At 40.7% G+C, this 27,737-nt stretch overlaps 2 protein-coding genes across 4 annotated transcripts; both read right to left on the reverse strand.

The window, feature by feature from the left end:
* Positions 1–1,969: 1,969 nt before the first annotated feature.
* Positions 1,970–4,883, reverse strand: LOC121783003 (tubulin beta chain-like). The gene is made up of 3 exons (XM_042181033.1): positions 4,341–4,883; positions 2,932–3,201; positions 1,970–2,847 (listed from the first exon to the last, which is right to left on the reverse strand). The coding sequence occupies exons 1-3, from the start codon at positions 4,741–4,743 to the stop codon at positions 2,168–2,170; spliced, it is 1,353 nt and encodes a 450-aa protein (XP_042036967.1). The 5' UTR covers positions 4,744–4,883; the 3' UTR covers positions 1,970–2,167.
* Positions 4,884–7,418: 2,535 nt separating this feature from the next.
* On the reverse strand, positions 7,419–15,761 carry LOC121781005 (myosin-2 heavy chain-like). 3 transcript variants are annotated; one of them, XM_042178680.1, is made up of 6 exons: positions 15,512–15,761; positions 9,970–10,060; positions 9,620–9,693; positions 9,030–9,521; positions 8,145–8,270; positions 7,419–7,776 (listed from the first exon to the last, which is right to left on the reverse strand). In XM_042178680.1, exons 1-5 carry the CDS (start codon positions 15,662–15,664, stop codon positions 8,178–8,180), a joined length of 903 nt encoding a protein of 300 aa, XP_042034614.1. In that variant the 5' UTR covers positions 15,665–15,761; the 3' UTR covers positions 7,419–7,776; positions 8,145–8,177. The 3 variants fall into 3 exon arrangements, with proteins under 3 accessions (XP_042034614.1, XP_042034615.1, XP_042034613.1); XM_042178681.1 differs by having other exon boundaries at positions 7,419–7,879; XM_042178679.1 differs by having other exon boundaries at positions 7,419–8,270.
* Between the last annotated feature and the right edge of the window lie 11,976 nt (positions 15,762–27,737).

The raw sequence follows: 27,737 nt of genomic DNA on the forward strand, positions 1-27,737 counted from the left end.
TGATTGGAAGCTTATGAAGACTTTCATGGTCTTAGGCAAGCATCTAAATCAGAGAATATGTGTTTTATCAAAATTGTCAAATGTTTTGAATTTGACTTGTGCCCTTAGCAGTGCTGTAAGCATGAGGAAGTTGAAAGTGCATCATGTATGGCATTAGTGGTACTCTATGATGATGAAATCTACAAAAGTTGCAAACAACTAAGATTGTCATATAGCATAGGAAACTGGTTATCTACCCAGTTTAAGATAAATGATTTAAAAGAAACTAATTATATTCGAACATCTAAGTCTTTAAGATCACTAGAAAGAATGTTGAGATTCTCTTAGTAATCTCATATCTATACATCGCTTGTAACATTTTAGCATTATAAATTTCATGAAAAGGTTTTTCCTTTCAAGATGGAATTGTCTTGTCTATAGTCAAGTGTTGTTTGACACTTAGTGAGAACAAGAATGATGAGACTAGTTTTGGAGATAGATGTCTCATATATGTTATGATGTGTACTAAGTTTTGATATTAGATGTGTTATTTTCTTAGCAAGTATATATCATATTAACAATGGCAAAGGACTTTGATTAAGTTACGAGCCCTCCTATTCCACTTCATTTCCACATCATCACTATTTTGTTTTAACTTTTAGCACTTCTATATTTAATATGTTATCAAATTAAATTGATTTAAATGCAAAAAATAGTAATAAGCAAATCTTTGTTGTATTACAACATTGGAAAAAAGAGTACAACGAGATGCAAGATTAAAAAAAGTAATGCAAGTTGTGTCCCAATTTCTTCAATCATATCGTGTTGTAGACGATTGTGGGCTTCTTTTTGGCGCATATCAACAAATGTCTGAAGACGCTCGGCATATCCGTGAGGGAAACCCTGACGGTGGGACTCGCTAACATGTCTATTTATACTAGGAGTGAAAATGAGCAAAATAAAATAATTCTTGGTCAAAAAGTCACATCCCGAACAAATCGCCCGACCGGGCGTTTCCCAGGGCTCATTTCGCCCGCCCGCGCGAAGTTTCTGGACAAAAACGCCCGGCAAGCGTTTTCTGGTTGGCAAAACACCCGCCCGCGCGTTTCTTTCTGCATTGCGCGACTTTCTTAAAACAACCATAACTTCCTCATCCGAGCTCCAACTGAGGCGTGCAAGGTACTCATGCGAAGCTCTTTCGACGTAGAAGACTATGGTGGTCTGATGAGAGCATTCGTACTTTATCTTCATAGGAAAATTATGGTTTGAGTCAGACCTCCAAATCCGGTTTGGCTCCTTGCATGTCTCCACCTTCTTCTCGGACCTCAATCAACTCGATATCGTGGTAATCTATGATGTTAATAACCTAGATTCACATCACCCGTTTTCATCGGATCTCGCCTTATTTCTTGGAACCAACCACTCCTTTGTCATCTCCCACTTCAACCCCAATTCTACTTACTTCACCAACTGTAAACATCATCATCATCATCATCATCATCATCAACCGGACGTCGGAATATACCATTGCGCCGACCCTACTCTCTCAAATTGCTACTATCCCTTGTTGCATCACACTAACACTACTAATACTCTTCCTCTTCCCCTTCCCGCACCCATTTGGTTTATTCCAACACTTGCTTGATTCTAGTATTTTTTTTTTGATGTTTTTATCCCTATTTATTTGATTATACTTAATTTTGGGGGTGTGCTTGATATTTGTGTGAGGTGAAAGACGTTTAAAAAGATGAAAAACCTAAACCAAAAAAAACTCATTATTGGAAGATTTTGTTCAGTTAAAAATCTATACTAAGCATTGAATTATTATGGTGTAGAAAAGAGAAGTTTTTAAAAATTTAGTGTTTTAAGGTACTGCCAAAAGCAATATGGATATTTCATAGCATAAAACAGATAAATTTTGAATTATTAGATTCAGAATTAGATCACCCAATGAGAATAATTGATACATAAAAAATTCACAATCTGCATCTCAAACAGAAAACAATGAATTTGGATACCAAACAAATGCACATAACGTTTTAATACCAACAAACAAAAGGCAGTAGTAAAAGATAGATGTAAGTTGAAAGCATAGAACAAATGAAATAGGATGTGAATAATACCATCTGATCAACACACACAAAAGCAGCAAAATAGGTTTAATATTTTTCTTCATAACCTGTTTCTTTCAGCCCTCATAGTCTTCTTCAGCACCGTCTTCTTCATAGTCTTCTTCTTCATCTGCGGTCGCATCCTGATATTGCTGGTACTCCGCCACCAGATCATTCATGTTACTCTCTGCTTCAGTAAACTCCATCTCGTCCATTCCTTCCCCGGTGTACCAGTGCAAGAAAGCCTTGCGCCTAAACATGGCTGTGAACTGCTCGCTCACCCTGCGGAACATCTCCTGGATTGATGTTGAGTTACCAACGAAAGTCGACGACATCTTCAGTCCTGTGGGCGGAATATCACATACGCTGGACTTTACATTGTTTGGGATCCACTCAACAAAGTATGATGAGTTCTTGTTCTGCACATTAAGCATCTGTTCGTCCACCTCCTTGGTGCTCATTTTACCCCGGAACATGGCAGAGGCTGTCAAGTAGCGCCCATGGCGAGGATCAGCAGCACACATCATATTCTTTGAGTCCCACATTTGTTGCGTTAGCTCAGGGACAGTTAGAGATATGTAATGCTGTGATCCGCGGGAGGTGAGTGGAGCAAACCCCACCATGAAGAAGTGGAGACGTGGGAATGGAATCAAATTCACTGCCAGTTTCCTGAGATCGGAGTTCAGCTGACCAGGGAATCTCAAACAACATGTGACACCACTCATAGTTGCAGAGATCAAATGATTCAAATCACCAACTGCAAAAATAAGACAAAAGAAAGATCATTAATTAGCTTCTACTCTGATATGTTCAATGCCTTACACTATGTCACAATACTCACAACTTGGTGTACTGAGCTTCAAAGTCCTGAAACAGATATCATAGAGAGCCTCATTATCAAGGACCATGCATTCATCTGCATTCTCCACCAACTGGTGCACTGAGAGAGTGGCATTATAAGGTTCGACAACAGTGTCGGAGACCTTTGGTGAAGGGAAAACAGAGAAAGTAAGCATCATTCTGTCTGGATATTCTTCTCTGATCTTCGAAATCAAGAGAGTACCCATGCCAGAACCCGTGCCACCTCCAAGTGAGTGACAAACCTGAAATCCTGGCAATAACAAAACCACCAAAGGTTTAGTCATAAGTTTTTGTAAAACAGAAATAAGGTAGTAAAAGTAAATTCACCACAGTTTCAGATAACAAGGAACACTATATACATCATCATTATGTTCAATTTACTTAAAGAATTATTGCATTAATTAATTGATACAGGTTTCGGAGTGCTACATGTAATCATTAAAATGATGAAGATGAAATGAAGCTCAAAAGTTTGATGTTTGCAAAAGTAGGAACCAAATAAAGCCCATACATATCTTTAATGAATGTTAACAATAATCATCAAGCATAGAAAGAATTTCTCATGAACAGTGAGTGCTTTATTTAAAAAAGCAGTGACAGAACATATCTTTAATGTGTGGTGATTGACCTAAAATCCCAAAATATCAGTTTAATAAACTAAGTTAAATAGACAAAAAGGAGTTGAGACAAGAAAAAACCAAGGACTCCACCAAGTTAGTGCAGCAGTTACACCACAATCAGTACAAAGGACCTACCAATTCCTCAAATTCATGGTTATCATATCAACATGTCACCGTACATAGATCTCACTGCCTTGGTACATTATACTCTATTTACATTACCATACCAAGCAACGCACGATGTAAATGAATCCAGGCATGTTCATTCAAAATGTATACAAAGCAGAAGTTACATTGACAGATCAACTATTTCCTGCCCCATTACATTCCTAAATCAAGCCGCATCTAATTGAATTCCAAGTAACAAATTCCTGGTTTAAATGAACCGAAATAAGCATCTCAAACTTGTACTATGCCCTAGAAAAATTTCATTCTCAAACTCACTAAACGAAACCGAATAATATTTGCCGATAAAACCGCAATTCCACATCGAATAGATTAACCACGGAATCTAGTTCCAAATAGCACAGATTCAACGCATTCACTACGAATACGGAGACACAACTAGACATTCTAAGGCTTGAAGTCAACAAAATAGCAAACAGAAACGATAAACATCCAACCTAACGAAATGAAACGAAAGAACATAAAAAATACCTCAAGCAATTCCAACAGATCAAGCAATAGCATATCAACAGTCAATAGCCGAGAATTTGAAGTATGAAAGCAAAATCGAAAAGGATAAACAGAATCGAAAACTCAAAACAACCTTGCAAGCAGTCGCAGTTCTCGGCTTCCTTCCTGACAACATCGAGGACGGAATCAATGAGCTCGGCGCCCTCAGTGTAATGCCCCTTCGCCCAATTGTTACCGGCGCCGGACTGGCCGAAGACAAAATTGTCGGGGCGGAAGATCTGGCCGTAGGGACCGGATCTGATGGAATCCATGGTGCCAGGCTCCAGATCCATGAGGACGGCGCGTGGGACGTACCTGCCGCCGGAAGCCTCATTGAAGTAGACATTGATCCGCTCCAACTGAGTGTCGGACTCAGAGCCGTCGCCCTTGTACCTGCCGGTAGGATCGACGCCGTGCTCGTCGCAGATGACCTCCCAGAATTTGGAGCCGATCTGGTTTCCGCATTGGCCTCCCTGGATGTGCAGGATTTCTCTCATAGTGCGTGTGGGTGCGAGTTTACTGTGACTGCGTGAGAGTGAGGGCAGTTGGTGATGGGATGGGGAAGTAGTGAAATGGGAGGGAGATATTTGAAGCAAGAGAGAGAGTGCCGAGATTTTCTCTGCAGTGAGTCAAATACGTGGTGCGAGCAGTTATGTGGGGAAGGCGTGATATTTTAGAAGATGGGAACCGGAGGGGTGGGATGAATGCGGACAATCAAACCGCTGGCCGTGGGGCCCACGGCGGGAAGATGGGATTCTCTGTTTCTCGGCTGCACATTTGCGCCTGCTGACGGTGGGCTAGGGCATTCCATTTGATTTCTTACTGGTAGATGGGCCTCGTCACATACCTTATTTTAATTTTAAAATCAGTGACAGTTGTTTGTAAAATTAAAATTCAAAAATTATACTTCTGTTTAAGTAAAGAATTTCTAATTTGGCATGGAATTTTATATAATATTATTTTATGAGTAAAGTTAAGATGATAAGAGCATCCATATCCGCGCTCTTACCAACGAGCAAGGATGTGGGCTCGGACCCACTTTTACTCCCTGCTCTAAGGCAAGAGCACAAGACCCACATCCGTGCTCTTCCGCAAGGACATGCTCAAGGGTCCCACTATTCTATTATTCAATTTAAATAAAAATATTTCCACAATATTAAAATGCATCAAAAATAACCGAAATAATATTACAAATTATAAAAAAATTAAAAATTACATAATTAAATTCATAAAATTAAAAAACCCCGCTACTCGTGGCCGAATTTTGCCCAAATGGATGATGAATGTGTGTATTTATAGATGATTTTGGGATTAATTTTTTAAAAAAAATTTAAAAAAATTCAAAAAATGGTAATAAAATCTATATATTTTTGGGAATCCAAAAATATTTTTTTTATTTTTGGTATTATTTTCAATTTTTTTAAAAAAAAAGAAAAAAAAGGAAATGTCAACGGCCAATAGAAACGCGTCACGTCGCCCTGCTCGCTGGCACGGACGTGCTCTTAGCTAAGAGCGCAGCGGAGGACAGCGGTGCCGTGCCGCTGGCACGGACGGACGAACAGCGGTGTGCTCTCCGCTGTGGATGCTCTAAAATAAGAGAGAGTGATATAACAAAAGGGAAGATAGGCATGTTATATCAAATCATTACAAAAATAATTTATCGAATTCTAATTTAGCTTATAACACATAAATGATATCGGGAATGGTCCAAAATAAATTATACTCCTATATAAATATAAATTTATGTAGTGAGTAATTGTGTACTTACACTATAGAAATATGTTAGTTTAAATTTATGTAGTGAGTAATTGTGTACTTACACTATAGAAATATGTTATTTATAGTGGGACAATATTTAGAGTGGGACAAGAGGAGTATTAAGATTTGCCAGTTTACTTGAGTGATAGATATGATAAGTCAAGATAGGGTTACATTTTATAACTACTTTTGGAATATAATTTTTTGATAGGTTGTTCAGCTTGCAATTTTATTATTACATAAAAAAGATCTGATATGAGGTAGTTTTGAGGGCCAATAAAATTTTTGTAACTACAAATGAACACATGTAAAATTTATGTAGAAAATACTTTATTGTCATAACATGCAGAGTAAACAAGCCCCAGGGTTGAAAATGGACTAATGTTTAAGAGTTAAACTTAGGAGAAATTAGTACTATTATTAAATTTGATTATTCTAGACATTAGACAATGCATTTTATATTTTGTTATTCATCTAACTCATTCTAATCATACTTTATAATAAAATTAGTACTTCATTTCCCAAAAAAAATAAGGACATTTGGAGCGGTATAAAAACTAATGCATAATTGGTAAAGTATGAGAGATGAAGAGACTAGTAGTTAAAATAGTGTTAGTGAATAGGGAGACTCATATTATTATTAGTGTTTAATGGTGCGCCATAGTGGTATAAGTTGTAAATAAATTGATGTACGTGAGTTTGAGAGGGCTTTCCATAAATGGAAATGGGATAATTTTATAGGACAACATTAAAGGAAAGTGTCCTTATTTTTATGGGACGGATGGTGTATATAAATGTGGACTCACTTTCCTATAACTTTTCTCATCCACTAATTTTTCCCACCATCCACTTTCTAGTACATTTCTTAAAACTTGTGCCAAATCCAACAATGCTAATTAATGGGAGACGGAGCTGAGTGTTTTTTATACTAAAATCAATGACTTTTGTGTTTTGTGTGTGATATACAAATTTGCAAAACAATCATGAATTTTCAACTTACAAATCATACACAATACACCTAAAATATAAATTAATAGAAAAATTGAGAAAAATATCAAAATTATGATGAGGTACTGCAAACTATTTTTGAATGTTACAAAATTAACCAGCCAATTAAATATCAAAAAGACGATAAAACTTTTGAACACAAGAATGTTCTGTAAGTTGAGTGGAGAGAAAATAAAATAGAAAGTGAAGAGAGAATAAAGTACAAGTGAGAATAATATAAAAAGTGAATAAAGATATTATTTTTTGCTAAAAAAAGAAATAACTCAACTGGTGGGATTACTCAAAAAGGAATAAAACTCACTTATGAGACAGAGGACGTATGTGTTACTTAAAAAGAGAGTGAATCCAATATGAAAGAAGAGATGCAAATGAATGTAGGATAACAAGCAAGAAAAGAGGCAGACAGTAATAACAAGCGAAGCCCTTTCTTTCCTTAAAAGATGAAGCTCCAAGTGATCCATCATGTTGAAAATGAATGAAGATTCATTACATCAAAAGAAAGAAAAAAAGAAGTCAATAGGCTACCTATTAGCATAAGATACTATGCTCTTCCTTTCTTTGGCCTTCTAGTACTAACAAAATCATCATCCGAGTCTTCATCAGAGTCGTTGCTCTTTCCTTTCCTCGACTGCTTCTTAGGATTTGTACCCGGTGTCTTCTTCTTGGCCGAAACAGGGATGCTTGATGATTTCTTGGTAACAGTAACACCTTCAGCTTTCTTCTTGACCCGGACTATGATGAAATCAACGGCTTGTCTCTTCCAACTAAACAAGTTCGTGTAATCATTTACGCTATCGTTCAAGAGAGACATGAGAATAGAAAGGGCTTTGGCTTCAAACATCTATTTTCTGTAAGGAATCGCACAGCCTGAATGTGGCAAGATCATAGGCCGTACGAGCACTCAGGACATGCCAAAAGTATGTCAGCCAAAACTCCCCACTCACTTAGACATTTAAGTTTCGGTCCTTCATAAGTTGTTCGGTTTATGGTTGGATATGGTGTTAAAAAAGATTATGTTTGAGATTTAACCATTAGTTAGAATGCTCTGAATAAACATATTGCTAGACTTCACTATGGTATAATATTCTGGTCATGTTCAAACAGATTACGTGACAGAGAGAGACACACATACTTGCTAAAGGTCAGGTGTTTGCTAAACCGATCTTTAAGTGGAAAAGATAGGTGGATCAAACATCAATCGCTTCCTAGGTGCCTTTCCTCCAGTTGACTTATGAGCACTTGGCTTTGTACGAGTCGTCTGCAAGAAAATGTGACACGTTATTGCATTGAAAACCACCCCTATTAGATGCGATAAGAAACGTCAATACTTAATTGAGATATACTTCAAAGTTAAAAGAGATTCCATACAATCCTTGAAGAACGTTAAGCAAAATCTGGGAAAGGAATATATGAAAAGAAAGGGATTCAAACAAGGGACACCACATATCACAAAGAAATGGTTACAGGTTTCAGAAGATGTTACCAGTCTACTAATTTAAATGGTTTACATCGATGAAAGTAAGAATCCACAGACAGTAGGAGTTTTTCATGACAGCAGATCACACCACTAATAGCTATCGCGCTTGAAAGTTATGCACTTGTCCACCAAAACCACAAGGAAAGATTCATTCTTCAGTCATTCTTCAGTCATTCTTCAGTCATAATTAGGATCTCAGCAACCAAAATAAGAGCACATAGAAGAAACATTAGGCAACTGAGACCCAATATTATACTCAGAAAAATAACGCTTTTTAAGATTTTGAAACATTTAGTCATTTCCAGGAATCTGATTAGTTTCTAAATACAGAAGCACAAAAACCATATCCACTTTGTGATACTCAGCCAAAGGAACCAGCAATTATCATTATATAATGGCATCAAATCTCACTCAGGATCCTAAAGAACGACATGCTTGCAACCTCTTTGATCAAGTTTCTAATGACATGTGCATTTAGTTATATGCTATGCAAGACATATAATATGTTCTCAGCAAAAAAGGGTTTGATCCTTGTCGTACCTTCTCAGTAGTTTGTGAAGAATCTGATTTATTCTTCCCTTCATGAGCGAAGCTACTTTTCTTGCCTCGCCTGGAAGATGGTCCGGCATCACCCTTACAGGGATGCAGTAACGTTGAACCTGACCTTGATCTGGAATTTAAGGTTTCGATTTCTTTCCTAAGTTTGACAATTTCCTCATTCTTGTTAATTGATTCAGATTCCATCGTAGTGATACTGGCCTTTAACTTCTCATTCGATATCTGTAACTCATCGGCTTTGCTTACAAGAATCTGAGCCTTTTCATTTGTTTTTTTAGCTTCATCACGCTCCTTACTTAATTTTTCAGTGAGGCTGGCCTCCATTTGCTCATACTGCTTCCACAATAACCCCTTCTCTGCCAACAGAGCTGAAATCTCAGAGTTCTTCGCCACTCTAGATTTTTCAAGTTCTTTCTTCAGCATCCTCACCTCATCTTGAAGTGCACCTTTATTGCTAATATTGCTTGATACATCCTGCACATCGCAAGAAAATTTTGAACAAAAAAGAACATATGCGTACATTTATATAACGGGAAAACCATCACGCGTGCAAAAAAGAGTGTAGAACATACACTAGGCCCTGAACACTTCTGCACAAGATAGTCACACCATTCTTTGATGTCAGCTGCCTCATTCTCAGCATTCTCTACATTTCACAGAAAAGCAATACTAACATAAGATAAAAATGCATTGCAACTTGCAATAATAACTAAAAATTTGAAAGTTTTAAAGAAATCAATTTTGAAGCTTGATAACAGGATCCTTGTAACAATTATGTATAAATCAATTATGTATAAATATAATCAATACAATCATTGAAAATGTTTATGCAGAGTACCTTATTTTATAAACTCCCAAAACCCAAACATATCAAAGAAAAAATAAATCAAAAAGGTAAATCCTTTGGGAAATAAAAACTAACCATATCTATGCTTAAAAATGATGGATTCCCTTTCCTTGAAACCGAGATTGAATTCTGCTTTGAAAGAGTTAACTTTCTGCTCCATTTTCATCTACATTAATAGAAATCCCCAATCAATGGCAGTTGATGCAAAAACCCTATTGCTACGACGGTATACATTGCTTTAATTGGAGATAGTTTTATGGTGCGGAATTGGGGTTGCCGGAGCTGAGAACGGCGACCGGAATCACACCAATACAGATAGAACTCGTCGGAGGTGAAGAGGGAATGGGAGAAGAGTATTGCATTAATTTCTGAATGAATTACAAATTGAAGAAGCTACAGATTATAAAGCTATGAGCTAGTTAACTCCTTGAATTGGCAGTTATAACTAACTCGTTCCTAACTAATCTTCATGCCACGTGTCAATCTTCTCTCAGCTTCCCTCGAGTGTACACGTGTCATTTCAGCTTGTCTTCGGCAGCTCGTCTTCGGCAGCTCGTCTTCGTCTTTTACGTGTCATTTCAGCTCGTCTTCGGCAGCTCGTCTTTGGCAGCTCGTCTTCGGCTTTTATTCTACTAATCTCATTTCCATGCATCAAATCTCCCCCCCTTCAATTAACCTTGTCCTCAAGGTTGAAAATGAGGGAATTTCTCCTGAATATCATGCAAAAACTCCCAAGTTGCGTCTTCGGGAAAGGAATTGGCCCAATGAATTAGCACTTGCGTAGCTGGATGATGTCCCCTCTTAACCAAGCGACGATCCAAGATTCTGACAGGTTCCAAAAAAGTCGAGTTTCCAATGACCGGTAAGGTGCCATGTAGTTGAGAAAGTGGTCCAGCCTTCTTCTTTAACTGAGAGACATGAAATACCGGGTGAATTCGAGCATCCGGTGGTAGAGCAAGTTTATATGCCACCTCGCCGAACTTGTCTATCACCTTGAAAGGACCAAAGTAGCGTGGACTAAGTTTGTGAAATTGTCTATCACGGAGAGTATTTTGTCTGTACGGTTGGAGTTTCAAATAAACCCAATCACCAAGAACAAACTTGCGATCCGAACGATGCTTGTCATGTTGTTGCTTCATCCTGTGTTGCGCTCGACCCAAATGAAATTTTAAAACATCCATCATAGCTTCTCTAGCGACCAGGCTTTCATCTACATCATGCACAGTCGAATCCCCCTTAAAGTAAGGAATATGCAACGGGGGAGGGTATCCATAAAGAGCTTCAAAAGGTGTTGTACCAATAGCCGTGTGGAAGGAAGTGTTGTACCAAAATTCTGCAAGACTAAGCCATTTGCTCCAAGTCGTAGGCTGATCTCCACACATACAACGAAGGTAAGTCTCCAAGCAACGGTTGACAACTTCGGTCTGACCATCAGATTGAGGATGGTAGGCAGTCGACATGTGAAGTTCCACGCCTTGTAACTTGAAGAAATCGGACCAGAATTTGCTCAGAAAAATCTTGTCTCGATCACTGATTAGTATAACTGGGAGACCATGGAGTTTGAACACATAATCCAAGAAAGCTTGAGCAACTGTGAGGGCTGAATAAGGATGAGTAAGCGGCATGAAGTGTGCATATTTAGTTAACCGATCCACCACTACTAATATAGTAGATTTCCCCTGTGACAGTGGGAGTCCCTCAATAAAATCAAGACTTACTTGCGACCAAGCTGCTTCGGGAATGGGTATGGGTTGAAGTAACCCTGGTGATGCACTATTGTCATACTTAAAGCGTTGACAAATATCACATTCTCTGATAAAATTCCGGATCTGCTTCTCCATGTTAGCCCAATAGAATAAAGAGGATAATCGTTTATAGGTGGCAAGAACACCTGAGTGACCTCCAGAGCTTGAGTTATGAAATAACTGAATGATTTTCAAGCGCAAAGCTTCATCTTTTCCCACTACTAAACGGCCTTTTCTTCTTAATTGATTTCCCAGCCATGAAAATTTAGAAGTGGACTTGGGATTCTGTTTGAGCTCAGTGATGACTGATTGTAGATCTGGATCAGACTCCCAAGAAGCTTGAATTAAGGGATAGATATCAGTAGCCACAGTGGTGATAGCCATACAAAAAATTTCAGATGAGTGTACTCTAGATAAGGCATCAGCAACCTTATTCTCTACCCCCTTCTTGTAAGTGATTTCAAAATCGAAAGCCATCAATTTAGAGAGCCAATTTAGTTGCCCCGGAGTGGAGAGTTTCTGTTTTAACAAATGACTCAGTGTCTTATGATCCGTTCTAACTTCAAAAGGCATGTGGCTCAAATAATGGCTCCAATGTGTCACAGCAAAAACAATCGCCAATAGTTCTTTATCATATACTGAAAGTCCTCTGTTTTTGGGAGATAAAGCCTTGCTAATGAAAGCAATAGGATGGTTATTCTGCATTAGAACAGCTCCAATGCCGTAGCTGCAAGCATCAGTCTCCACTACAAAAGGTGAAGAAAAGTCAGGTAATGCCAAAACAGGTGGAGAAATCATAGCCTTTTTTAGATTCAAGAAAGCCTCCTCAGCTGTAGAATCCCAATGGAAAGCATCCTTTCGGAGTAGATCAGTAAGTGGTTTACAAATAACTCCATAATTTTTAACAAATTTTCTGTAATATCCTGTTAGACCAAGGAAGCCTCGCAATTGTGAAATATCAGAGGGAATAGGCCAAGTTTGCATCGCCTGCACTTTCTTAGGGTCTGTAGAAACCCCAGCTTCTGATATGATGTGTCCCAGATATTCAATCTGCCTCTTAGCAAATTCACATTTGCTAGCTTTAGCAAAGAGAGAATTTTCATGGAGCTTCTGAAAGACCTTCTCAAGATGGATCAAATGGGAGTCAATATCCTTGCTATACACCAATATATCATCAAAGAAAACGAGCACAAATTTCCTTAAGAACGGCCTGAAAATGTCATTCATTAGACTTTGAAATGTAGCAGGAGCATTTGTGAGTCCAAAAGGCATAACAGCAAATTCATAGTGTCCATCATGAGTTTTAAAAGCTGTTTTAGGTATATCTTGTGCTTCCATTCTAATTTGGTGATAGCCCGCCCGCAGATCTATCTTAGAAAAGAGTGTTGCACCCCTCAGTTCCTCTAAAAGTTCATCAATAAGAGGGATGGGGTATTTGTCCTTGATAGTAAGTTTATTCAATCGCCTATAATCCACACACATTCTCCAAGTTCCATCTTTCTTTTTAACAAGCACCACTGGTGAAGAAAAGGGACTTGAACTTGGTTGGATGAAGCCTTGATGCAGTAAGTCAGTCACCTGCTTCTCAATTATATTTTTCTGTAAGGCTGAATGTCTGTAAGGTCTGGAATGGACTGGTGTAGCTCCAGGTATTAGAGAGATTCGATGGTTATGCGATCTCAGAGGAGGTAAGGTGGTAGGTTCAGCAAATACTGACTGATGAGTCTCCAGAAATTGCTGAATAGAGTCAGAATGGTTAAGTTGGTCTTCCATATTCCCTTGCACCGTAAACAACTCAGGGGAATCTGCACCATTTATCTGAATACAGTAAAGCTTGACCCCTTCATTGTAGCTAAGAATTTTGTTCATTTCTTTCTCAGATGCAGCCTGGACCACCTGCTCATTATTACCTCCCCTCAGTACATGTCTTCTGCCGTTAAGTGTGAAGTCCATAGTCAGATTTTTGAAATTCCATTGGATATCACCAAGAGTTTCCAACCATTGAACACCCAAAACCATGTCACAGCTACCCAAAGGTAAGAGGAGCACATCCGTGATAAAGGTAGTGCTTCTCAATGACCATTTTAAACTTTTACACATTGCCTTACATTCCAATTTATTTCCATCGGCAACATCCACAAACACCGGGTTCACTGCAGTGAGGGATAAGCCGAGCTTCTTAGCCGTTTGTAAATCAAGAAAATTATGAGTACTCCCCGAATCAATTAGAATATGGAGAGGTCTTCTACCAATTCTGCCCGTGACACGCATAGTTCTGAAACCTCTAGCAGATGAACCATTAATAGCATGAATAGAGATCAAAGGATTCTCCTCATCTCCTAAATCTTCATTAATTTCATCAGATTCACGTTCACCCGACAGCATGCCATCGTCTATCTCAAGCAAGTAGAGTTGCTTCCTAGCACACCTATGACCTCTTTCAAATTTCTCATCACAACCATAACACAAGCCTCTAGCTCTCTTATCTGCCATTTCTTCTTCAGTTAAGAGTCGTCTAGATTTAAAAGCAGGTGTAATAGGAGTAGGTAATAACGGAGCAGAGTTATATGCTTGTGAAGTTCTAGCATCAAGAGTGTTAAACCGTTTACTAGGCTGATTACTACCATCTTTAAACGGTGTAGCCATATCTTGTAACCGAGCCAAAGCATAAGCATGCACAAGTGTTTGAGGCATGAACATTCTAACCGCTTTTTGCACATAAGGTTTCAAGCCATTGATGAAGTGACTCACAGCATAGGTTTCAGAAATAGACACACGACCTAAGAGTAATTCAAAGCGGTCATGATAGTCAGAGAAAGAACCTGTTTGCTTCAGAGCAAGCAGCTCAGTCATAGGATCGCCGAGGAGTTGATCACCAAATCGTCCTTCCATTGCTTGTAGAAACATAGGCCACGGGTAGCCATGGCGTGATCCTGATATCGTGACCAATTTTGAAACCATTGCAGTGCTCGGCCTTCAAAATTGATGACAGCTAAGCGAACTTTCGCTTCTTCCGGAGTAAGATCTACGGTGAAGAAGTGGTCGCACCTCATGATCCAGCCGGCCAGATCATCACCCGAGAAAATAGGGAAACCGACCTTCGATTGTCGAGTAGCGAAGTAAGGTTGGCGTTGAGGTCCAATTCCTCCAAATTGATTGTGAGGAATACCTCCAGTAGGTTGATTTCCATGCGGATTCGGTATGAATCGGTTGAGAACCTCCGTATGTTGAAGTTGCAGAGCGAGAATAGCCTCGCGTAGTTCCCTCACATCTGAATCACGAGCTTTATCCGCATTATCGCGGATTGAATCTTTCTCCTCACGTCGGCGGTCAGATTCGGAGACTTTCGCCGAGAAGTCGGCCAGCGCAGTCGCGATAATATCCTCTACGCGACGCATGTCGCCGGAGCGCGTTTCCACCATGACAGGCGAAGGATCGTTACCACTGATACCACTTGGTGCGGAATTGGGGTTGCCGGAGCTGAGAACGGCGACCGGAATCACACCAATACAGATAGAACTCGTCGGAGGTGAAGAGGGAATGGGAGAAGAGTATTGCATTAATTTCTGAATGAATTACAAATTGAAGAAGCTACAGATTATAAAGCTATGAGCTAGTTAACTCCTTGAATTGGCAGTTATAACTAACTCGTTCCTAACTAATCTTCATGCCACGTGTCAATCTTCTCTCAGCTTCCCTCGAGTGTACACGTGTCATTTCAGCTTGTCTTCGGCAGCTCGTCTTCGGCAGCTCGTCTTCGTCTTTTACGTGTTATTTCAGCTCGTCTTCGGCAGCTCGTCTTCGGCAGCTCGTCTTTGGCAGCTCGTCTTCGGCTTTTATTCTACTAATCTCATTTCCATGCATCATTTTACCTTATAAATGAATTCGTGCAAGTATTTAATTCGTTCTTCAAGAATCAGCCTGTCGTTCTGCAGATTCTGGGAGAGTTTGACCAATGCGTTGAAAATCTTATCCCATTTCTTTTCGCGGTTGGAAGCTTTTTGTGGGGGAATGCGTTTCCCCATCTACAAGTATGCGTTATGTGAGTAGAATCGTAAAAATGCAAGCCGTTGAAATCGTGAAAAATATTGCAGGAACTTTGGTTTCATCGATGAGAGTGGAAAGAAGTGAAGAGAAGAGGAGAAAGAGAAGCCAACGGTCGAAATTTAAATTTAAAGGGGGATCGACAACTGTATTTTTTTGGCATAAAAATAGTTTTGTATTTGGGTTTGGATCCTCTGTTGTTGCACTTAGCTAAAAGAGCATCTTCAGTGGGCGGACATCCCACTAGGACATCCACTAGAACATCCCCAAAACACCTCCTGCCATGTCAATAGGACTTCCCATCCCACTGTCACGTCACTAGGACATCCCCTGCACAATCCGCCCTTCCCATCGCCCTTCCCACTAGGACATCCCGCAATAAAAAAAAATAATACATTCACAAATAATACAATTTACATTTACGGAAATAAAATTTGACCGAGAATACGAACGGGAAAAATTAACAACTTCATCGGAAAAAACATACATGATTCGAAAAAAAAATTTACATACTAATAAAAAAAACTTCATACATTATCACGTCAACCCCTCCGAGTCCAAACCTCTTCGATGATATCCTGCTGAAGTCGAACATGGGCATCTGTTTGCCGCATGTCGGCAAATGCACGCAGTCGCGCGACCTCTCCATGAGGTACCCCCATATTCACATTCGCGGTGGCCACGCCGTGACTTGGACCTGCACCCGTATCATCTTCGTTGGCCCACTGAGTCAGTTCCGCAGCTTCATTTTCGACAATCATGTTGTGCATTATGATACATGCGTACATGATATCGCCGATGTTGGGAATATACCACTGCCGTGCAGGACCCTTCACAACCGCCCACCGACTCTGGAGCACACCAAATGCCCGCTCCACATCCTTGCGCGCTGCTTCCTGACGGCTCGCAAAGTATGTCTTCTTTTGTCCGAGTGGATGCTTGATTGACTTCACAAAGATGGGCCAGTTTGGGTATATCCCATCCGCCAAATAGTACCCCATATTATGCTGGTTGCCGTTGGCGACGAAACTGATGGCGGGACCAACGCCATTGCACTGAGCGTTGAACAGGGGCGACGACTGGAGAACGTTGATGTCGTTGTTGGACCCGGCGACTCCAAAATAAGCATGCCATATCCACAGCCGGTAGTCAGCTACAACTTCAAGGATCATCGTGGGATGCTTGGCTTTGAAGCCGGTAGTGTACATCCCCTTCCAGGCGGCGGGGCAGTTCTTCCACTCCCAATGCATACAATCTATGCTGTCCAACATCCCAGGGAACCCGTGCACCGACCCATGCATATCTATCAGCATCTGACAGTCTTCGGGGCTCGGACTCCGAAGATACCGCTCCCCGAATATCGCTCTCACGCCCGCGCAAAAATTCTGCAAACACTCGACGGCTGTCGACTCGCCAATGTGGAGGTACTCGTCGAACATGTCGGCCGCGCCTCCATACGCCAGTTGTCTGATTGCGACAGTGCACTTCTGCAAGGGCGTGAGTCCGGGTTTGCCAGCTGCATCCTCTCTGATCCTAAAATACAGGTATCTTCTCTCTAAAGCACCCACGATGTGCAGAAACATCGGACGATGCATCCTAAAGCGTCGCCGGAATAAGGCTTCCCCAAAACGCGGTTGCGGAGCGAAGTAGTCCGCATACAACCGAATATGTGCAGCAATGTGGTCACGGGGTACTTGAGTTCGACGATGGATCGGCCGAGGTACCGCCGCCTGCTGCCGCCGCTGCGACCTCTGTTGTAGCAGCCTCTCTATCGCACCTTTAACAGCGACCTCCAACTCATTCTCGCTATCACTTTCACTAGACATTCTAGATATACTTGAAATTAGAGATGTAGAGAGAGAAACTTGTTAACACAAGTGGTGCGACTGAAATAAAATTCAACGAGCCGTATATATAGAGTTTTAAAAAAAAAAATTAAAAACGGGACGTCCGACCGGACGTCCGACTAGACGCCACAATGGCGGACGTCCACCCGCCCGTCGCGCCGACGTCCGAGGACACCCGACGTCCTCACGGGACGTCCGTATCCGACCCTAAACGCCACAATGGCGGACGTCCCGGTCGCCCGTCGCGACGTCCGACCGGACGTCCGCCATTGGAGATGCTCTTAGATACACACTAATATTATATATTGATAAATTAGTACTAATATTAATATTTTTTATAAAATAATATTATGTATGTAGCAGCAGGGGATCTCTTGTTGTGGCTGAATGCATAGCAGGGGATCCGAACTCCTTGTACGCTTGTCGATTGTCGACGAGAAATTTAGTACTCCTTCCGTTCCAATCAAGTTGAGTTGTTTTCTTTTCTGGGATGTCCTAACTAAGTTAAATCATTTCATTTTTTTATAAAAAAATAAAACATACAATCACTCTTATTTTATTTCATCACTTATTTTACGATATCTTATTTTTCCTACTTTATTCACTTCTCCTACAGTACTTTTTAACACAATTTTTAAATTTTTGTTCTCAAAAATTTTAATTCAATTTAATTGGGATGAAAGAATAACAAAATGTGAAATAGTAATTATAATAATAATTGAGATATTATTTGTGAAAAATAAGACTTATCTTAATAGAAGGAAAAGCTTATCTTAATTATAATTGAGATATTATTTGAGTACAAATTAATTTGGAGAAAAATGAACTTATCAATCAAAAAGAAAATAATACTCCCTCCGTCTCCTTTATATATATATATATATATATATATATATATATATATATATATATAGGGGAGCGTTATTCTCCTTTTCACATCTTAGATCCTTTTTCCTTCTTAATATTACGCGTTAGATCTAAGGCATCAACGGATCAGATTGATTCTATAAAACTGGTTCCGTGTTGCATTATAGAAGGTGGTTGTATGCATTACAGGGTTATTATTGACATTTGACGGAAAAGTAACTGCCACATTTTGGTATCTGCGAATAATGCACCACATGGTCACGAGTAATGCATATAATTGACTATATAATGCACAATATGTGAACTGCAATGCATACGAATAAGATGTACCATGTTATGATGTTTGGACACACGTTTCTTGTTTCCCCTAAGGGTTTAATAAGCTTAGGGGCTAGGGTATAGTACGTACACACGTATGTAATCTTCACATGGTAACGAGTAATGAATATAATTGACTATATAATGCACAATTTGTGAACTGCAATGCATACGAACAAGATGTGCTGTGTTATGATGTTTGACACACGTTTCTTATTTCCCCTAATGGTTTAATAAGCTTAGGGGCTAGGGTATAGTACGTACGCATTAATAACAAATTATAAAACGATACGAATAATTCACCAAATTGTCACGAGTAATGGATGTTATTAACTATATAATGCACAATATGTGAACTGCAATGCATACGAATAAGATGTATCATGTTATGATGTTTGACACACGTTTCTTGTTTCCCCTAAGGGTTTAATAAGCTTAGGGGCTAGGGTATAGTACGTAGACATTACTAACAAATTGTTGTTATTGAAATATACGTATGTGCATTATTTGGTTTAGGTAGTGCATTATGTAGCTGTTAATTGTCATTATCTCAGTATATTATGCATTATTAGAGGTATTGTGTATATGGGTTAATCAACGGATTGAAGATTACATACTAAGCTTATGAACCGCAAATGTTATATCATGCCTAGTTATGCAAAGATAGAGCAGCCTTCCAATTTGTCTTCTATATTTGGATGGTTCTTTCATAAAATTTCCAGTGTCTTGCTTGAGATGATTTGCTGGATCCATAGGAACAGATGATGGCTTGCATCCTAACAATCCTGCATCTCTAATCAAATCCATGGTGTACTTTCTTTGAGATATCAATATTCCTTCTTTGTTTCTTGCTATCTCGAGTCCAAGAAAGTACTTTGGCACTCATAAGTCTTTGAACTTGAAGAATTCAGACAAGAAGTCCTTGAACTTTTCTACCAAATCTGGTCTATTTGTTGCAATCATCATATCATCAACATAAACAACAATTCCAAAGAACATTGAGCCATCTTTCTTGAAGAAAAAAGAATGATCCGAGGCTGATTGTTGGAGTCCAAACTTAGCCAAAACCTCTGAGAGCTTGAGATACCACTGTCTTGAGGCTTGCTTGAGACCATAGAGAGATTTATTTAGCTTGCATACCAGTTTTTGATCAGTATTGCCCCCCTCAACAATGAGCCCGGGTGGAAGATTCATATAGATCTCTTCCTCTAAGTCACCATAGAGGAAGGCATTGTTGATGTCTAAATGTGATAAAGACCAACCATGAATAGCAGCCAAAGCAAGTAGAAATTTCACTGTTGTGAGCTTAGCTACTGGTGAAAAAGTATCAAGGAAGTCTACCCCCTCAAGCTGTGTAAAACCCTTAGCAACTAATCGGGCTTTGAACCTTTCTACTGAAGCATCAACTCTGAATTTCACTTTATATACCCATTTGCAATCAATGGGGACCTTTCCAGGTGGCAGTGGCATGATCTTCCAAGTATTAGTCTTTTCCAGAGCAGTTAGTTCCTCTTGCATGGCTTGCTACCAGTCAGGAGAAGAAGAGGCATGGGAATAGGATTTAGGTTCAAACACAGCAGTCATGAGGACTATATACTTGAGGTGTTGAGGGGATAATTTTGATAGAGAAAAATATGAAGATATAGGGTAAGGAGTAGAAGAAGAAACTGAGTTGCAGAGATAATCAGTCAAATGTGATGGAGGTTTGGTTATTCTACCAGCTCTGGTAGTCTGATTTGCTGGAATGGTGGACTGATGTTCTGTAATGATAGACTGAGAAGGAGTATCAGAAATGGAAGATGTTGGATCAGGTAATGGAGATGAAGTATGTGGTGCAGCTGAGTTATTTTGTGAAACAGAGTTATTTAGTGAGGCAGAAGAATTATTTGATGATGAAGAATTATTTGGTGAGGCAGAATAAGGATGTGTGGCAGGAGGAAAAGGGGAAGGATTAAGTGTGAGAATGGGAAAGTGTCTTCATGGAAAACCACATTTCTTGTTACAAGTTCTTGCATAGAGTCAAGATGTAAGACTCTATAGCCTTTATAGCCTGAGGGGTATCCCAGAAAAACACACCGAGAGGCCCTCGGAGAGAATTTGTTTCTATCTCTGTGAAGGGTGGAGGCAAAACATAAACAGCCAAAAACTCTCATATGAGTGTAAGAGGGTGGTTTGTTGAAGAGGATCTGGAAAGGTGTATTGTTGTCTGGTAAGACTGAAGATGGGATACGATTGATGATACAAGAAGCAGCAAGGATGCAATCCCCCCAAAAAGTGATAGGTAAATGAGATTGAAAAAGAAGGCTTCTAGCCACATTGAGAAGGTGTTGATGTTTTTTCTCCACTCTAGCGTTTTGCTGTGGAGTTTCTACACAAGAATGGTGAGTTAGAGTGCCAAAGGTTGTGTATAATGAAGGTATATTGAACTCAGGTCCATTATCAGAACGTATGACCTTGATCTTTTTGGAGAATTGAGTGGATATGGAGTGGAAAAACTGAGTAAGTATGGTTCTAACATCAGATTTATGTTGCATAAGAAAAGTCCACACAAACCTAGATTTGTCATCAACAATGGTTAAAAAATAGGCATATCCTTGTGTGGTGCATGGAGAAAAGGACCCCCATATGTCACAATGTATAAGGTTAAACGTATCAACAACAGACTCAGATATGTGGAATGGAAGGTGATTTTGTTTAGCTAATGGGCAGATTTCACATATGGAATGAGTAGTTTTGGAGAAAGATATTACATCACTCATGAGTTTGAGCTTATTGAAAGACAAATGGCCTAGCCTTTTATGCCATAGATCAATAGCAACTAGAGAGTTTACACAAGGAACACAATCAGACTGAGTAATGTCAGTAGAGACATCAAGAGCATAGAGATTACCAAGCCTGCTACCCTTCCCAATCACAGTCCCCAGAGAAGCTCCCTGGATGATAAGAGAATCATGAGTGAATAAAACAGAACAATGTAGGGAAGAGGTGAGGGAACTAATGGAAATCAGATTGAAGGAGAAAGATGGAACACAAAGTACAGAGTGGAGAGTGATAGTGGAAGATAAGTGTATGGTTCCCATATGAGTAACCTCTGCCTTTGCACCATTTGGTAAGTTAACAAAAGCATCAGAAACTGAGGTAGAATCAGTGAGGAGATTGATATCACAACAAACATGGTGAGTAACACTAGTATCAAGAAGCCATAATGAAGATGATAAAGAAGAAATAGCAACAAAAGGTGAGAAGAGAGTTGTACCCGTGAAGAAACTGGATTGAGAAGGATTATTTTGCTGGGAAGAGAGGAGAGGATTTGAGGTGGATGATGATGAAGTAGACGTGGCAGCAAGTTGACATTGCAGAAGAGAAATTAACTGTTGAAGCTGATCAGAGGAAGTCAAGTTCACTGGTTGAGATGTAGCAGTAGCTTTTTCATCAGTTTCTGTGGCAGAGTCTTCAACATAATTCACCATTTTAGAGTTTGAAAAATCCTTGGTGTATGGTTTACCCCTGCCTCTGCCATAACTTTGGGGAAAACCATGAAGAGAAAAACATCTATCAATGGTGTGGTTATTTCGGCCACAGTGAGTACATAGTAGTCTTCCTCTACCAAAATTTGATGAAGCTGCATTCACATTGAATGGTTGTTCACTGGAGGAAACTGGAGAAATGTTTTGATTACCATCAATAGATCGTTGCCTTTCCTCTTGAATGACAAGAGAGAAAGTCTTTGACAGAGAGGGTAGCGGAACCATGGATAGAATAGTAGATCGAATCTGAGAGTAAGAAGCATTCAAACCAATTAGAAACTGAATTGTACACTCTTCTTCTTGGTGAGTATGCCATCTTGTGGCACTATTGCATCTGCAATTGCCGCATGTACACCATGTAATAGGTTGTGAATGTTTATATTCATCCCAAACAATACGAAGATTTGTGAAGTAGGTGCTAACATCTAAGTGACCTTGCACAAGAGCCATGAGTTGCTGCTTAAGCTGATAAAACCTTGCTGAATCACTTTGAGAGAACCGATCTCTGAGATCTGACCAAATATCATGTGCATTATCGAGTTACATAACACTAGAGCAGATCTGAGGGGAGACAGAGTTACGCAACCAGGAAACAACCATACTGTTGCACCGGATCCAAGCTGAAAATAAGAGATCATCATCGTTTGGTCGCAGCAATGATCCGTCCATAAACTGCAACTTGTTTTTGGCGATTAGAGCAGTGACAATGGATCTACTCCAATTGATATAATTGGAGCCAAGGAGAACATGAGGAACGAGTTGAAGGCTGGGATTGTCACTAGGATGTAAGTAGTACGGGCTCATGTGATCATCAACCGGAATAATAGCTTCACCACCACGATTACCACGGTTGCCTCGAGTATTCATGATGAGAGGAAGAAGATGAGATCAAACAAAAAAGGCGGAAACGATTATTTTACTTCTGATACCATGTAGAAATGGTGAATGCAGAATCCATATGCAACAGAGACTGAACAATACACAAAAGAAACCAAACCAGAGATATAAACTCAGAGGAAAAACGGGAGAATTCTTATTGATTGTGAACTGAAAATTACTGTTTACAAAGAGATGTTATTCTTCTATTTATACGACTAAACTAGACTAATGAGCTGTAAAATATCTTAGCTCAAGCTCAAGCTCGTAACAGAAAAAGCAACTAACATGACAGCTGTCAAACTAAAACTTAACTGAATAACCGTTACTAACGGCTAGTTTATTTAGACGGTCTTCTTCTTCTTCTTTCCTTCTCTTATCTCTTCTTCACTTCTTGATTCTGCATTTACAACTCCAATACACATCCCCAGCAGATATCCACATGGCTGCCTTCAACGGCGTCTCTTCCGCCTCCGTAGGGCCGAGAAATAGTGTCTGACGGCGATGAGAAGAAGAGATCTGTCAAGTGGATCAACGATCAGAAGGGTTTCGGTTTCATCACTCCCGATGACGACAGCGAGGATCTCTTCATTCACCAATCCTCTATCAAATTCCGCAGCCTCGGCGACGGCCGTGCCAAGGCGGCCAACGTGACCGGACCTGATGGCGCATCTGTGCAGAGCAGCACCCGCGGCGGTGGCGGTGGCTACTGAGGCGGAAGAGACGCCGTTGAAGGCAGCCATGTGGATGTCGCATCGTCCACATGGGGCGGAGGATAGGCCGAATCCTCGCAATGGGGCGGAGGATAGGCCGGACGATGCATCCTCTTGCTCGTCATCTGCGGGGGATCAATCCTCCGTGCCCTTAGGGCAGAGCATTGTCCACCCACCTGCAATGACAGACGATAGACCGGATGATGCATCGAATGGGCTATCCTCCACCAGTCTGCCTCATCGTGGATGCTCTTTATGAGTAGGGTTGGCTCATCTCCTCATTAATTCACATTTTGACGAGTTATCATTATTTGCTGCATATTATGTGAATAAATATCTACTAGTATGTAACTCTAGTCCTTTTTTTTCTTTTTTGTTGTCGAAATAAATATGAAACACAATTAGCGGCATATGAATTTGACGAGTAATTCTTTACACTGAACGATATAATGAACTAGAGAAAAGTTGAAAAAAATAAATAAATTGGATTTAGGAAAAACAAATAGGAAAATTAGGAGATATTTATAAATATGAGTATTTTGGAGCATTAATGAGAACCATTCCACCTATTTTTGGAGTATTAAATCTTTTGATTAGAGGCTCTATTTTTTAATTCATCTGGCCGTTTTACAGTAGTAGAGTCATTTTTCTATTTTGGATGTTCATTAGTAATAGAGTGATTTCCTTTTTAGTAAAAAGTACTCCCTCAGTCCGTAAAACGTTGTCCAGTTTTTTCATTTCGGTTTGTCCGCGAAATATTGTCCACTTTGTTTTTTTTTTTTTTTTTCCATTTTTGGTAAATGGTTCCCACATTCCACTAACTAATTATACTATCCCATATCTCCACTAACTAATTATACTCACATTCTATTATAAAATCAATATATAAATGTGTGACCTACATTCCACTAACTTTTTTCACTCACTTTTCTTTACATTTCTTAAAACTCGTGCCGAGTCAAACATGTACAACATATATAAACTCTTGCTTTTATTCCTTCTTAATACATTTTTCCACTCTTAGAGCGTCCACTATGGAGTGGACGCGGCGGAAGCCGCGAAGGGGGGCGGTGGGGGCGGTAGGCGCGGCTATTATAGTGGGGGGCGTCCGCCGCGAGGGTGGACGCGGCTGGTGGGGGGGAGGGCGGCGGACAAGGCTTCGCCGCGAGAGGGGCGAGGACGCGGCGGTGGGTGTATAGGCGCGGCTATAGCCGCGACTATTATAGTGGCGGATATCCGCCGCGGCTATAGCCGGATTTTTTGATTTTTTTTTCGTTTTTTCCTCTATATAAATACCACTCTCCCTCCTCCCCACTCCCATTTTCACAAAATCCATACACCCACTTTCTACAAAAACACTCTCTACAAAATGCACCGAGGAGACGACGAATCACCCGACACTGAGGAATCGGGATATGGCAGCAATCCATCTCACCCGTCGGCCAATCATTCGCCGCCATCGGGTTTTGGCGGATATGCTTCTCAGCCGTCGGGATTTGGCGGATATGCTTCTCAGCCGTCGGGATTTGGCAGATGTGCGGCTCCGTCACAGCCTTGGAGTTGGAATCAATCTCCACCACCGTGGGCATCGAGTCCACCCCTTCCTCCATCTCAGTCGTGGAGATCCTCACCAACGCCGCCCCCTTTACAACGGAATCTGAGTCGTTCCGCTTTTGGAGATTACCGACCCAACCTAGACGCGCTTCACCTGCCGCGGCCGGGTTCACCTTTCCAAGCCAGCCAATCTCCGATCACCGAAGCAGATCAAGACGCATTTGATACTATGCTGGGTCTGCTCAGTTCCGGCATCCGAGATACGCCGGCAGCGCGGGTGGAAACACCCGTTCCGACCCGAGGAGGTAGCGGCAGTCGGGGCTCTGGTGGCGGTAGGGGCAGAGGCCCTAGGGGCGGAGGCGGCAGTCGTGGCACCGGCAACGTCGGTGGACGCTCGGGCAGCTGCCCCGACATTGCGAGTAGCGAGGGCAGTGGCGTCGGCGGTAGCAGTGATCAGCCCGAGGGGTCCAGCCGCGGTGTAACGCCCGTACTTTTTATGGAAGAAGACGCGCGTAAATCAAGGAACGATCGAAGAAATTATATTTGGAACAACACCAAATATAAGTCGTGACGTTAGGCGTTCTTTATTTTTTTTTGTGAAGAACAAGATAACGAAAGTTAATAAAGTTTTGTGAATTTTAATTAATCGAAAGAAATGTGAGAATATAAAGAACGTATATTATTATTTGGGCTTCTCGAATTAAGTTAGAGTCCAAATGATTATCTACAAAAAATGGCTTGGGCCCTAACTATTTAAGAAGCTAGCCAATTAATGAATATACAAACTTGGGCTTGCAACTATTGAGTCCAAAACAAATTAAATCAAAATGTGGGAGCAAGCCCAAGAAGCCATTCTTCTTCTCTTTTCTTACCATGGCCGACGGTTTCTTCTTAAAGGAGGAGACTCTCCATTTTCTCCACCATTCCCTCTTCCACCATCAATTCTACAAAATCAAGAGTCACTCATGTTATAACTTTTGTTCATTTATCTTTTCCCTACCCTACCACTTCAACATTTCAAGCAAAAGAAAAAAATGAGAGAAAGAGAGAGTGCCGAGAAGTGAAAGAGGAGAAGAGGAGGTTGCTGCATTTTCTTGTCTTCTCCACAAACAAGTTCGATCCTTTGAGGTATAAACTCTACCCATTTTCGAAAGCACAAGTTTTTAGCACGTATCTCATCACATATCTCACCCATAACTCCCACAAATAACTAAATCAAACAAACAACCAACAATGAACCGAACATCGCCGTAGTTAATCGACAACGCAAAAGAACGTATCTTGGTGATAAAAATGTAACTTGCGGGTTGAATCGGGGTGGTTCGGAGTATTTTCAGGGGAGGAAGGGCGCTGGCAGAGGGGCTGGTGGACGCCGGAGTCGCCGCCGCCGCAGGGTCCGGCGGCGCTGGCGGAACTGGAGGGAGCCGGCGAACACAGCAGTGGTGGCCGGCGACTCCAGCAAGCAGCAGCGGCGCCCGGCGAGCAGCTGCGACGGCAACTCCGGCTGGAGGACAGCAGCGGCAGATCGGCGGAGACCCCCTCCCACTGCGACGGCGACATTTATGAAATCGAAGGCGACGGCGGTAGCACTCCTCTCACCGGGCCGGCGGCTACGACGCGGAAAGGGAGGGGCGGCGGGAATCTTAAAAGAAGAGAGAGGGAAAGAAGAAGAAGAAGAAGAAGAAGAAGAAGAGAGAGTGGAATAGTGGGAAAGGGAAATGGCGTGAGGGAGAATGGGGAGTATATTTTAATTTTGGGCCCACTTGTTGGGCCAAAATCTTATTTTGGAGGAATAAGGTGGGTTGGACTTTTAAGTTACCTTGGGATAAGAAAAAATTAAATAATGGATGGTCCGGCGAATAACTTAATTAAATCCCGGAATAATTTGAAGCACAAATAATTTGTCTCAAGTGCGAAATAAGTATTTTGGCGAAGAGAAAAAAATAGTGCTATAATTTAATTATACGCTTAAATAATTTTAGGAAATTTATTTCCGACGTCATGGAAAATACGAGGAGCCAACGGAGGAAAGAACGAGCGTAAGCGGCCGACCGGCGCCGCACGCGACGCCTTGGGCGGCCGCCGAATAATCGAAAATGCACGAAAACTGAGAAAATGAATTAAAAGATCTTAATTGGAGTGCATGCATTCTAAATATCGTCGTTACAGAGATTTGATGTGAACTTATTGTATTTTCCGAAAAGGTGGTTCGCACGCACGCTAAAAGTCGGAACGAGGAACTGCTTAAGGAAAACTCTAAGCTATTGAGGTGGGCTTTATTTCTTAAATCCTTTTATTTTGAAATGATATGTATATGGTGAGATAAGGGTGGTTTAAATGCTATGTCATGCC

Source organism: Salvia splendens, chromosome 20 (genome assembly GCF_004379255.2).
Source record: "Salvia splendens isolate huo1 chromosome 20, SspV2, whole genome shotgun sequence".
Lineage (NCBI taxonomy): Eukaryota > Viridiplantae > Streptophyta > Magnoliopsida > Lamiales > Lamiaceae > Salvia > Salvia splendens.